We start from the raw sequence: 14,012 nt of genomic DNA, 5'->3' as shown, positions 1-14,012 counted from the left end.
TAAAAAAACACTGGCAGGGTGCCTGGGTGGCTCTGTTGGTTGAGGGTCCAACTCTTGGTTTCAGTTCAGGTCATGATCTCATGGTTTGTAGGATTGAGCCCTGAATTGGGCTCTGCACTGACAGCGCAGTGCCTGCTTGGGATTCTCTCTCTCTGGACCTCCCCGCTCACGGGCACGCTTGAGTGTGCACGTTCTCTCTCTCTCTCTTTCAAAAATAAATAAATAAACTTAAAAAACCCCACTGGCATAGAATAATTAACTGAGTAACAAATTGAACTGTTCTGAACCAATTCCTGTCAACTCCTCTTTTGGCAGTGTAACTTTGGACAAGGTAACTTCTCTAAGTTTCATTATAATTTCTTTAAAATGTGGTATCTCATTCACTAGATTATTGTGAGTATTAAATGGGATAATATATATTATTAGCTTACAGGATACCTGGCAATCATTCATTGAACATTATTTTTGAATACTGTTGATGTGTCACCTATGTTGTTGGTATCAAAAGTAAAGTAGTGAAAAACATTCCAGGGCAGAGCAAGAGTCAATCAACCTTTTTATTTCTCATTTTATTCTTGATTTTCTTATTTTTTAAAACAGCCTTTGTTACCTCCTGGGCCTTTAGAAATGACTCCTGAAAATCGAGATGATGACAACGACCTGTTTAAAGGATTCCTACAGACTTGGGCAGAAGTGAGCAAGGTATCACTTCGGAGGGCTTATAGCTTTGAGAATTATCTGTTAAGGAAATTTCAGTATACATATTAACCTAGTACTTTGGTCTCTTTCATTGTTGCAGACAAATATTAAGAATACTGAGAAGGAGTTATCTAGCATTAAAAAGTGAGTTGAAATGCCTTGTCTTTGTTTTATATTTTCTGAAATCTTTAAGTTATACAGACTATATACCATTACAGGAGATTTTGAAAATGAGGTGGAAAAAATACCCATAATATTTCCACCTAACAACTGTTGTTTTTGTATGTTTCCTTTCAGGTATTGCCATATGTAATACCATTATGATATAAGCTTCATGAGTGCAGGGATTTTGTTTCAGTAACCAAAATGGTGCCTGGCACTTAATATGTATTCACTCATTGTTTAATAAATGAATGAATACACATACATTTTTAGTTTATGATGTTCTAATGTATATACACATTTATATTCTGCTTTTTCTTTAACATAGTTACATTTATTAAAGTCTTTAAATTTATTGATTAATTGCATATTATTTAGTAGGTGGCATTTACTTAACCTCTTCTTCCTCTCCTGATATTTAGAATTCTTTTTTTTTCTTTTTATTTAAAATTTATTTAATAAATATAGAGATAGATGGAGAGAGACAATCCCAAGCAGGCTCTGCACTAACAGTGCACCAGCAGTGCAGAGCCCGATGTAGGGCTCAGTCTCATAAATAGTGAGATCATGACCTGAGCTGAAAGCAAGAATTGGATGCTTAACCGACTGAGCCACCCAGGTGCCCCTGGAATTATTTTCAATTTAGTTTTGTGTGTTTAGTTGTGTATTTAGTTATATATGTGCTTGTGTTTAAATGTGATAGTGTGTTAGTTCTTTAGGATAGATTCCAGAAGTGAGATTACTGAGTCAAATATCATGGACATACATTGCTGAATTGTTTTCTGAAATCTTTTTTTTCCTTCTGAAAATTTTATGTGAATTTACTCTGCCACTAGCACTATTAACGAATGTATATGTTTGACTGCAGCCTGCTACCTTTTATAAGTGAAGAATAGTATCCCATTTTTTAATTTGATTTCCTTGGTTACTAGGAGGTTAACTATTTATTTACTGTGTCTTTTTTCTTTTCTTTTTTTTTGAGTTATGTTTTAGTTATTTTCACTATTGATTGGCTTTACTTCTAAAATTTATTTGTTTTCTCAGCTATAAAGCCAATTTAAATGGCATGGTCATTAATGAAGATACTGTTCATAAAGTTACCAAAGGCCCAATACTCTCTGTGGCTCTCCACCCATCAGAAATTAGAACTTTGGTGGCAGCTGGGGCCAAATCTGGGCAAGTTGGACTTTGGGATTTGGTAAGTTATTATTAATTTTTTGAAGACAATAAAGTTTGACTGAAACAAATAGTCTACAGGAGAATAGCCTAGAGCCATGTTGTTTGTAGATGTTACTTGAGATTTATAGTTTTGTGCTTTGTGATTCCAGACATTAGAAATCTGGGGAAATTTTAGTTGGCTTTCTAGAACTTTAAAATTTTTAGTTTGAATATCATTAGTTACCGGGACATAAATTAACTGCCAGGAAACTCTGTTACAACTTTAAATGTATATATGAAAAAATCATACAAAGTTCTTAGTTTTATACTTATGTTTAAAATACAGTTTCCAAGTGGGAAAAAGTAACTTTTCAGGGATATGCTTAGGATGATCCCATTCATTTTTTTATGAGTCACAAACAGATACTGAATTCCACTCATTGTACATATAATTCTGCATGGATTGCTTTTGATAGTTACAAAATTGAGAAAAGCCAAGTTAACGTTCTCTGAATTTATTTTTTAATTGGGAAAGTAGAACAAAGACCTGTTTCTTAACAGATTTTGTGAGAAGAAGAGAGAAATAAAAACCAAGTTCTCTCTTGTTTTGGGAGAAAAGGTTCTTCCTTATTTTGATAAGGTGTGAGTGAGGGTAGGAGGTAAAAGTATCTGGTAAATGAAATAGAAGAGAAGTGGGAAGAGGACTAAGAATAGTATAAGGTTGTACAAGCTAAGAGATGAGTTTTAAGGATTGGAGTTTGACAGGGCTTCTTGTAGAGAAGTTAAAAAGAATGGAAGCAGAGAAAAGGCCATTGGTTTTGAAAATGGGGTACCATTAGTGAGTTGAGAGAGTAGCTTCAACAAAGAGGTAAGGAACACAGGCTTTGAGAGAATAAAAAATAATGGGGTAGTGGAAGAAATGAAAACAGTGGATAAATACCATTGGTAGAAGAACTTTGAAAAGGAAAAATAGAGAATTAGTATAGTCAAGTGAAGATCTTTTCAGGGTAGATCAATCTGTACAGAGTTGAAGATATGTAGAAAAGTCCCTTTGTCATGTCTTTCCTGGTGACTTCAAAATCTGTATTACTATGTCTCTATAGTCCGGTATCCTTTTTTTTTTTTTTAATGTTTATTTTTGAGAGAGAGAGAGAGAGCGAGGGAGGGGCAGAGAGAGAGGGAGACACAGAATCTGAAGCAGGCTCCAGGCTCTGGTCTATCAGCACAGAGCCCATCATGGGGCTTGAACCTACAAGCCGTGAGATCATGACCTGAGCTGAAGTCAGACACTTAACCGACTGAGCCACACAGGTGCCCTGTATAGTCTGGTATCCTTAACAACTTTCTAAATTTCCCACATCTTTGGCTGTGTCACAGTAACAGCTTGAGCAAGTCTAAAACCTAGTACTTTTGCTGCCCTGTGCTCATGCCCCAACTCTCTAATTTTTTAAAAAAATTAACTTTATCAAAGTATAATTTAGATATTACAAAATTCACATATTTCAAAGTACAACTTAATGATTAAAAAAAAATTGTTTTAATAGATATTTTTTAGAGAGTGGGAGACAGGGCACAAGCAGGGGAAGAGCAGAGAGAGAGGGAGATACAGAATCCGAAGCAGGCTCCAGGCTCTGAGCTGTCAGCACAGAGCCTGCTGTAGGGTTTGAACCCACGAACTGTGAGATCATGACCAGAGCCAAAGTCATGCTTAACCAATGGAGCCACCCAGGTGCCCCTAACCTAGTGATTTTTAATAGGTTTAGTGAGTTGTGTAACTTCACCCTCCAGCCTTAAAACATTTTTGTCATTCCTAGAAGATTCCTATTGGCTAATTACATTTAATCCCCCAGTTAATTACCCTTATACCCAGGGACATCTTCTTAAATTTGACCTTTTTGGACATATCATATAAATAGAATCATACAATATGTGGTCTTTTATGTTGATTTCTTTCTCTTAGCATAATGTTTTCAAGGTTCATTTATGTTTTGGTATGTATCAGTATTTCATTCTTTTTTAATAGTTGAACAATACTCCATTGTTTGACTATACCACCTTTTGTTGATTCATTTTATCACTTGATAGACATTTGGGTTGTTTCCACTTTTTGGCTATTCTGAATAATGCTAGTATAAACATTTGTGTACACATTTTTGTTTGGAAATGTGTTTTAATTTCTCTTGGGTAGATATCCAGGGACAGAGTTCTGGGTCATATGGCAGCTAGTTAACATTTTGAGGAACTACCAAACTTCTTTCCAAACGATTGTATCATTTTATATTCCCACCAGCAATATGAGGGTTCCAATTTCCCCCCATGCTCAGCAATGTTTATTATTTTATGTCATTTTGATTATAGCGTTTCTGGTGGGTGTGAAGTGGTATCTCATTGTGGTTTTGATGCATATGACTAATGACTAATGTTGAGCCTCTTTTCATGCCGTTTGGATATCTTTGATAAAATGGCTATTCAAATCTTTTATCAATTAAAAAAATTTTTTTAATGTTTATTTTTGAGAGAGAGACAGAGACAGAGTGTGAGTGGGGGAGAGGCGCAGAGAGAGAGAGAGAGAGAGAGAGAATCCAAAGCAAGCCTGACTTGGGGGTTGAATCCACGAACCATGAGATCATGTCCCTTTTATTAATGTTTTATTAGGTTGTTTGTCTTATTGAATTATGAGTTTGTAAATTCTAGATACAAATTCTTTATCAGATGTGTTTTGCAAATATTTCTGGTAGTTTTTGGCTTTTCTTCATTTCCTTTATGCTGTCTTTTGAAGTGCAAAAGATGATATCCAGTTTACGAAAAATTTTAAATGGATTGTGCTTTTGGTGTCATATTTATAGTATGTGCTTTCACATTTAGTTTGGTGATTCATCTTGAGTTCTTTTTTTTTTAATATGAAATTTATTGTCAAATTGGTTTCCATACAACACCCAGCTCATCCCAACAGGTGCCCTCCTCAATGCCCATCACCCACTGTCCCCTCCCTCCCACCCCCCATCAACCCTCAGTTTATTCTCACTTTTTAAGAATCTCTCATGGTTTTCCTCCTTCCCTCTCTGTAACTCTTTTTTTCCCCTTCCCCTCCCCCATGGTCTTCTGTTAAGTTTCTCAGGATCCACATAAGAGTGAAAACATATGGTATCTGTCTTTGTCTGTATGACTTATTTCACTTAGCATAACACTCTCCAGTTCCATCCACGTTGCTACAAAAGGCCATATTTCATTCTTTCTCATTGCCAAATAGTATTCCATTGTATATATAAATCACAACTTCTTTATCCATTCATCAGTTGATGGACATTTAGGCTCTTTCTGTAATTTGGCTATTGTTGAAAGTTCTGCTGTAAACATTGGGGTACAAGTGCCCCTGTGCATCAGCACTCCTATATCCCTTGGGTAAATTCCTAGCAGTGCTATTGCTGGGTCATAGGGTAGATCTATTTTTAATTTTTTGAGGAACCTCCACACTGTTTTCCAGAGTGGTTGCACCAGTTTGCATTCCCAACAGTGCAAAAGGGTTCCCGTTTCTCCACATTCTCTCTAGCATCTCTAGTCTCCTGATTTGCTCATTTTAGCCACTCTGACTGGCGTGAGATGATATTTGAGTTATTTTTTATATATGTGTGAGGTAAGGGCCCAAGTTTACTTTTTTGGATATGAATATCCAGTTGTCATTTATTGAAAAGACTATTCTTTCCCCATTGAATTGCCTTGACACCCTCTGTTTTTCCTCTTAACTTTCTTTCAGATTCCTGGTTGCATCTAGAATCAAAAGTTGTTACCGTTTATTCAGTTACCCATTCACCCATTTATTCATTGTTTCCACATTTATTATTTTGTGCTGAGTAATATTCTAATGATTCCCCAGATATTAGATATTTGTGAGCAAAAATTGTCTCTGCCCTCTTACAGTGTAGAATTTAGTGGCAAATGCAGCATTAATGAAATAATGGCCAAATATGTAATTACATATTTGATTAGTGGAATGAATTATATAGTGTGTTTAATGGACTGAAGGAAAGTAGTGTTAATGACAGGGGGCTGGCCTAATGTGGAGGATCAGGGAAAGAAACCTTCCCTGAGGAACTGAGAATTGAGATGAGATTTGAAAGCTAAGTAGCAATAGACCAAGTAAAGGAAAGGGAAAGAATATTTCAGACAAGGGAACAGCATGTCAAGGACCTGCAGCAGGAGGAGGCCTATCTGATACTTTCAAAGACCTGAAAAATTGCTTGTGTAGCTGGAGCATAGACAGCAAAGGAATAGACACAAGGGATGAGTGGAAGAGGATGAAGCTGTGGAGGTGGGTAGAGACCAGATCTGTATATCTCTATCTCTATCTCTATCTCTATCTCTATCTCTATCTCTATCTTTGAATAAGATTTTTTTTAAGTTTATTTACTTGTTTTGAGAGAGAGAGAATCCCAGTCAGGCTCTACACTGTCAGCACAGAGCCTCAGACAGGGCTTGATCCTATGAACTCATGAACCATGAGATCATGACCTGAGCCAAATTTAAGAGTCGGGTGCTTAACTGACTGATCCACCCAGGCACCCCAAGAATTTTGGTTTTTATCCTAAAAGCAATAGGAAGCCATTGAAGAGTTTTAAGCTGGGTCCCCACTCGTTCCTTGTGTCTAATAAAGTCCTTTAATGCTTTTGCCCCTTTCCATCCTTACTGCCATTATGTTGGGCCAGGGCCCCATGTCCTGTTTTAGAATTACCATACTGGTCTGAATTGGTATTTGTACTTCTAATTTTCCTATTCCAATTCAGTGTACACAGATAGTCATTTCTAGGCTCAAAACAAACTGGTCCTGTATTCAATTAGGTTTAGTTAGAAGCACTCTTTTTTTTTTTTAATTTTTTTTAACGTTTATTTATTTTTGGGACAGAGAGAGACAGAGCATGAACGGGGGAGGGGCAGAGAGAGAGGAAGACACAGAATCGGAAGCAGGCTCCAGGCTCTGAGCCATCAGCCCAGAGCCTGACGCGGGGCTCGAACTCACGGACCGCGAGATCGTGACCTGAGCCGAAGTCGGGAGCTTAACCGACTGAGCCACCCAGGCGCCCGAAGCACTCTTTTTTTTAAATATTTTATTTTTAAGTAATCTCCATACTCAGCATGGGGCTCGAAGTCACAACCCTGAGACTAAGAGTTGTGTGCTCCGTTGACTGATACAGTCAGGCACCCCTAAAAGCACTTTTAACCTGGTATATTCAGATTAAAATGGGCAATTGGAATTTCCCAAAGAATGAGCAAAAAGCAGTCAAATCAGTTTTAAAAAAATCTTACAGCAATAAGGAAGAAGTATAACTTATGCTGTGCACTTCAAAAACTAGCCACCAAGGACAGAAATTCTGTAGCTCAGCTGGGGGTGGGGCACAGCATGATTTAGCTTCTACCTTGCCTTAACAGCCAAAATCCATATTGGTAACTGACCAAACCCTGATGATTTTCACCTATGTTGTCAAAACTAGAGAGAACACATTGAGTGGGTATTTAGAGTTTTCCTCCTTTGAGTGAGAAATAGGGACATGGCTGCTGAGGGGAAAGGGGAGAAAACAGGGGAAGTTTGTTAATAGTAGGACTAATTCTCTATGAAGGAAATTTTCTTGGTCTGTGGGAGTAGTATAAGCTACTACTAAATCTGCCAGGTAGGTGGTATAAATCCTTATAAATGTTAAAAAAATTGTTTTTAAGTATTTATTTGAGAGAGAGAGAGGGAGAGAGAGAGAGGGGCAGACAGAGAGGGAGAGAGAAAGAATCCAAAGCAGGCTCTGTACTGCCGGCATAGAGCCTGATGCAGGGCTCAAACTCATGAACCATGAGATCATGACTTGAGCTAAAACTAACAGTCAGATGCTTAACCGACTGAGCCACTCAGGCACCCCCTTATTAATACTTATTTATTCATTTTTTAGAGGGAGAGATAGACAGTAGGGGAGGGGCAGAGAGAAGGAGGCAGAGAATCCCAAGCAGGCTCTGCAGCTGTCCACACAGAGCCTGACTTGGGGCTTCAAACCCATGAACTGGGAGATGATGAGCTGAGCTGAAACCAAGAGTTGGATGCTTAACTGACTGAGCCACCCAGGAGCCCCTAAATCATATATAGAATAATGGACAAAAGTCTATTACAGTCTAGGAATTCCAACAAATATTGCATATTCTTTCAGCTGAAACCAACTATCCACCTCTGTCTTCCTCTTGGCTACAGAAAAGCCTGTCTTTTTCTGAGGAAAAAATGAACAGATCAGATACTGGGAGGAAGAGTCAATATGTTATATCAGAGCATCTAACATGGACAGAGCAATTCAAGCATGATGAAAATGAAAAGAAATGATATGACAACTAGACAAACACTACTGCAAAAACAACAAAAGAACCTAGCATGCAAAGACAGGTCTAGAAGAAAAACATAACTCAATGCAAGAAAGAAAATTCTCTTCAGTTTCTCTAAATTGTGGAACTGTACTGTTTTGTATAGTAGCTACAGGTCCTAAGAGACTATTTACATTTAAATCAATTAAAATAGAAAATTCAGTTCTTCAGTTACACTAGGCTTGTTTCAAGTGCCTAATAGCCATACATGGCTAGTGGATACTACGTTGATAGTGCATACATATAACATTTTTGTTATCTTAGAAAGCTCTTTGTGGACAGTGCTGCTATGGAGCAAGTTAATAACAATATTATTTGGTAAAATAATACTTAAAGATAAGATGATAAAACAGCAGAATGAGATGGAAAAGGATATTGCAGAACTAAGGAAACAAACTGAAGATTAGTGAAACTAATAAATTAGACAAAAGCAAGGAACAGAATAGACATCATTGAAAATTGTAGACATTAAAGACTTGAGGTAATCACAGACAAGCCAGTGGTAAGGGAAGACCGTCAAAGATGACCCAACAGTGAAACAGCAAATATATTCAAAGAGAATTCTTCTTTTTTAAATTTTTTAAAATGTTTATTATTTTTGAGAGAGACAGAGATAGAAAGTGAGTGGGTTGGGGCAGAGAGAGAGGGAGGCACAGAATCTGAAACAGGCTCCAGGCTCTGAGCTGTCACCACAGAGCCCCATGCAGGGCTCGAACTCACAAGCTGTGAGATCGTGACCCGAGCGGAAGTCGGATGCTGAACCAACTGAGCCACCCAGGCGCCCCCAAAGAGAATTCTTCTGAAAAGAGAATTGAGTTGGCAGATTGAATGTTATACCATGTTTTAGGAAAACTTGGAACATAGAGGGTAAAGAATTCTTTAGGCAGAAAAATTATATTCAAGGGGAGAAGTCTAGCTTTTCTGTTTTCTACAGCAACATTTCATGTAATGTCTACAAGGTTCTGAGGGAAGAAAGTGTGGCCTGGAATACTTAGCAGCCCAAGATAATTGTTCTAATTAAAGGCAGCTGGTAGGTATTCTCACATGTGAAAAAACTCAAGAAATTCAAGACCTGGGAGTTCATCTGGAAAAAAAACCACTTCACAGTAAGTCTTAGCCAATTAAGAGTAAATCAGGATTAAAAATTCAGGAACAGAGAAGTTTCACAAAAGAATTGGTGATGAGCATTGAATCCATTTAAATGCAGAACTAATCTTAAACAGCTATACAAATTATGTTTATAGAACTGGATATAAATGTTATCAACCTGGACAAAATAAAAATAATAGTATATAATATAGACATAGAGACAGGGGAGATTGGAGAAGGGATGAAAATAATGCTCTCAGTCAATAGAAAATATCTAAAATTGAGACATAGTTGAAAAAATAAGAAAGCATAATGACTACTCCTGCTTCATGTTTTATACTCCCCCACCTCTTTAAAAAAAAAAAAAAAAGAAAGAAAGTGAGGGCTAGAGAGCAGGAAAGAGAGAATCTCAAGTGGGCTCCACACCCAGCATGGAGACCCACATGGGGCTTAATCTCATGACTTGAGTCAAAATCAAAGAGCTGGATGCCTGGGGTGCCTAGGTGGCACAGTTGGTTAAATGTCTGACTCTTGATCTCAGCCCAGGTCATGATCACACTGTTGGTGAGTTCAAGCCCTGCATTGGGCTCTGCGCTGATGCTGTGGAGGCTGCTTGGGATTCTGTCTCTCCTTCTCTCTGCCCCTCCCCCCTTGTGATCTCTCTAAATAAATATTTAAAAAATTAAAAAAGACGCTTAACTGACTGAGCCACCCAAACCCCTCTACTTTGTCCTTTTTAGGTAATAGCACCTGTAAAGAAATACATTTGACCCTTAACACAATTTGAACTGTGTGAGTCCACTTACACATGGATTTTTTTTCATCAAATATATTGAAATTTTTTTGGAGATTTGCGATAACTTGAAAAAAACTTTCAGATGAACCACATAGCTTAGAAATATTGAAAAGATAAAGAAAAAGGTATGTCATGAATGTATAACATATATGTAGATACTAGTCTATTTTATCACTTACTACTATAAAATATACACAAATGTAGTATAAGAAGTTAAAATTTATTAAAACTTCAACACTTACAGACCATATGTGGTGCCATTCACAGTCGAGAGAAATGTAAACAAACATAAAGATGTGGTATTAAATAGTAACTGCGGAAAATTAACTGCTGTACTACTGTACTACTCTAATAATGATTTCCTAGCCATCCTATTGCTATTGTGAGTTTAATTATAGCAAGTATCTAGTTAAAATGCTAATCATCTCCATGTGAACATTTTATCTTTCTAGTAAATTGTGTATCATAGTAAAAAGTGATCTCTTGGGGTTCTTGCATATTTTTCACTGTGTTTAGTGCAGTACTGTACACCTTGAAAAACATCATAGGACTCCTACAAAGCACCACTAGTGATTCTGGAAAGTGCTCCCAAGAATTGGGGAATATTCAGGAGAGTACAGGAAAAAGTTGAATTGCTTGATAAATGCTATAGATTGAGGTCTGCAGCTGCAGTTGCCCAGCATTTCAAGATAAATGAATCTAGCATAAGGACTGTTGTAAAAAAAGAAAAAAATTGTAAAGCTGTTACTGCAGCTATTCCAGCAAGTGTGAAAACCTTGTACTTTTTGCAAAATACCTTTTATCTGAAGATGCAGCTTTTATGTGGGTGTAGGATTGCTCTAAGAAATGCATACCTGTAGACTGATATGACTCGAGGAAAATTGAAGTCATCATATGGCAAAGTAAATGGAAGGTGAAAGATAGAAATCTGGAGAATTTAATGCCAGCAAAGGATGGTTTGATAATTTTAGAAAGAAGTTGGGCTTTAAAAATGTTAGAATAACAGGAGAAGTAGCTTCTGCTGATCCCAAGACTGAAGACAAGTTCCCAGACACCATTAAGAAAAATACTGAGAAAGAATATCTGCCTGAACTGGTTTCTAATGCAGAGGAAAGTGCATTCTGGAAAAAAAAAAAGCCACAAAGGACACTTATTAGTAAGAAAGAGAAATGAGCACCAGTTTTAAGGCACAAAGGAATAGGCTAACTCTACTGTGCAAATACATTGTGATCAGGACTGCTGTTCTCTATAAAGCTGCTAATCCCCACCCTCAAGGGGAAAAGATAAATACCAGCAGCCAGTTTTTTGGCTGTACAACAGGAGGTGTTGGAAACAAGAGCCCATTTCTGGATCACCGATGCTTTGTCCCTGAGGTCAGGAAGTACCTTGCCAGTAAGGTACTGCCTTTTAAAGTTCTTTCAATGTTGGGCAATGTCCCTGGCTACCCAGAACCCAAGGCATCAAAATGTTGCCCCCAAACACTGTCTCTAATTCAGCCTCTAGATCAGGGGGTCATTAAGGACTTTGAAGGCTCATTACACATGGTACTCTGTAGAAAAGATTGTCTACACCACCAAGAGAACCCCAGCAGAAAAAACATCTGAAAATCAAGAATGATAACATCATTGAAGATGCCACTATTGTGACAGAAAAAGCCATGAAAACAGTCAAGCCTGAAAGAATAAATTTCTGCTGGAGAAAACTGTGTCCAGATGTTGTACATGACTTCATAGGATTTATGACAGAGAAGTCAAGGAAATGATGACAGAGATTGTGGTTATGGCAAAAATGGTTAGTGTGAAAGGTTTCAGGATGTGGATCTTGGAGGAATTCAACAGCTAATAGATGCCCCATGAGAGGAATTAATAGAAGAGTGCTTGATGGAGAGGAATGCTTCTGAACCAGTGCCAGATGATTGAAGCAGTGCTAGGAAATACATTGACATTAGACAATCTGGCAGAAGCATTCTAATTGTTCAAGACAGCTTTTGACTTCTTTTATGATGTGGACCCTTCTATGGTATGGGCACTGTAACTAAAGCAAATGTTGGAAGAAATATTGGTACAATATAGAAACCTTTTTAGAGAGATGAAAAAACAAGCCAGACAGAAGTTATGATATATTCCATAAAGTTACACTCAGTGTGTTGCCTCTTCTGCCTCCCCTTCTACCTCTATTACCTCGTCCACCTCTTCTGTTGCTATCACCCCTGAGCCCCTCCTCTTCCTCCTTAGCGTATTTAACGTGAAGATGATGAGATGAAGACCTTTATGATGGTCTACTTCCACTTAGTAAATAATTATCCTACTGTACAATTAATAAACTTATCTGTTGTATACCTACATGTCTCTTTGTGTGAAAATCTTTGAACTGTACAGCAAGAAATATATGAGCATTTTTGTGTCATTATCATCATCATTGCCTAAGTAGTCATTGTGTAGAACATCATGTGCAAGACTTGTATGGAAGTTGATAGCCTATCCTTACATAGGCATAAGGTGAGTACTATTTAATATAAAATTAATAATTTGTTAGCTTCTTTATAATTTTGCTTTCAAAGAGTTACATTACCATACAGTATACCTTTTTCTCTTGTAATTGGAGCAACTGCATATCAGCTTATTAAAACAGGTAAGTGATATTTTTAAAAAAATTTAACTATTTCCAATATTGCATTGTGAATATAACTGTAATACTGGATCTCATAAAAATTTTACAGGGATTAATCCATTAGTGTATAGGCTAGGCTACTGTGAAGCAACTGTATTGATTACACTAGGCTACCATAAAGCAACCATATTGCCACTTCATTATCAATGCATGAATTGTTGTACCTGTACGTAAATATGAATTTCATTTTCATATTATGTTTTTATTTTTGATGTCATGTTAGTAATATGTATATAATATCTATAGTGTTTTGTATCATATAAGATAATATTGACAGGTACTGACAGATGATTTATTTTATAAACAGATGACATAAACTTGTGGGATTGAAAAAAAGTGTAGTACTATGAATGTATTTTCTTTTCCTTATGATTTTATTAACATTTCTTTTCTCTAGCTTACTGTATTGTAAAAGTACAGCATATAATATGCATAACCTATAAAATATGTTAGTTCACTGTGTTATTGAGGATCTTGGTCAACAGTAGGCTATTAGTAGTTAAGTTTTTGGGTAGTCACATGTTATACATGGGATTTTCAACTGCATGGTGGGTTGGTGCTCTTAACCCCTTGTTCAAGGATCAGCTGTGCTTGAAGTTCAAAAACTACTTCAGCCTGATTTTCTTTTATTACTTTGAAGTATAGTTTAATTTAATACTATGAAAAATGGCATATATAGCATGGTCTTATTTTTTTCTAAATTTCTTCTCTGTCATTCTATTTGTCTAAGTACATACAGAGATATCTGTAATGATAGCTTAGTATTTTAATGATCATTTTAGTTAATTTTGGATTTGCAGTAATTTTTTTTTAATTTTTTTAATGTTTTTTATTTATTTTTGAGACAGAGAGAGACAGAGCATGAACAGGGGAGGGGCAGAGAGAGAGGGAGACACAGAATCTGAAGCAGGCTCCAGGCTCTGAGCTGTCAGCACAGAGCCCGATGCGGGGCTCGAACTCACGAACCGTGAGATCATGACCTGAGCCAAAGTCGGACGCTTAACCGACTGAGCCACCCAGGTGCCCCGGATTTGCAGTAATTTTTAATAGT

At 37.1% G+C, this 14,012-nt stretch overlaps 1 protein-coding gene across 6 annotated transcripts in view; it reads left to right on the top strand.

Annotated features, from left to right (window-relative positions):
• Positions 1-14,012, top strand: part of WDR76 (WD repeat domain 76) — a 62,134-nt gene that overhangs the window by 26,738 nt on the left and 21,384 nt on the right. For all 6 annotated transcript variants that reach the window (XM_053224080.1, XM_053224081.1, XM_053224078.1 and 3 more), the window contains 3 exons: positions 601-702; positions 800-843; positions 1,906-2,059. In XM_053224080.1, the coding sequence (XP_053080055.1) occupies positions 601-702; positions 800-843; positions 1,906-2,059 (300 nt within the window). The remainder of the gene's footprint in view (positions 1-600; positions 703-799; positions 844-1,905; positions 2,060-14,012) is intronic.

This window comes from Acinonyx jubatus, chromosome B3, assembly GCF_027475565.1.
Source record: "Acinonyx jubatus isolate Ajub_Pintada_27869175 chromosome B3, VMU_Ajub_asm_v1.0, whole genome shotgun sequence".
NCBI lineage: Eukaryota > Metazoa > Chordata > Mammalia > Carnivora > Felidae > Acinonyx > Acinonyx jubatus.
Note: the sequence above shows the minus strand (reverse complement) of the source record. Positions and strands in the feature narration are given on the sequence as shown.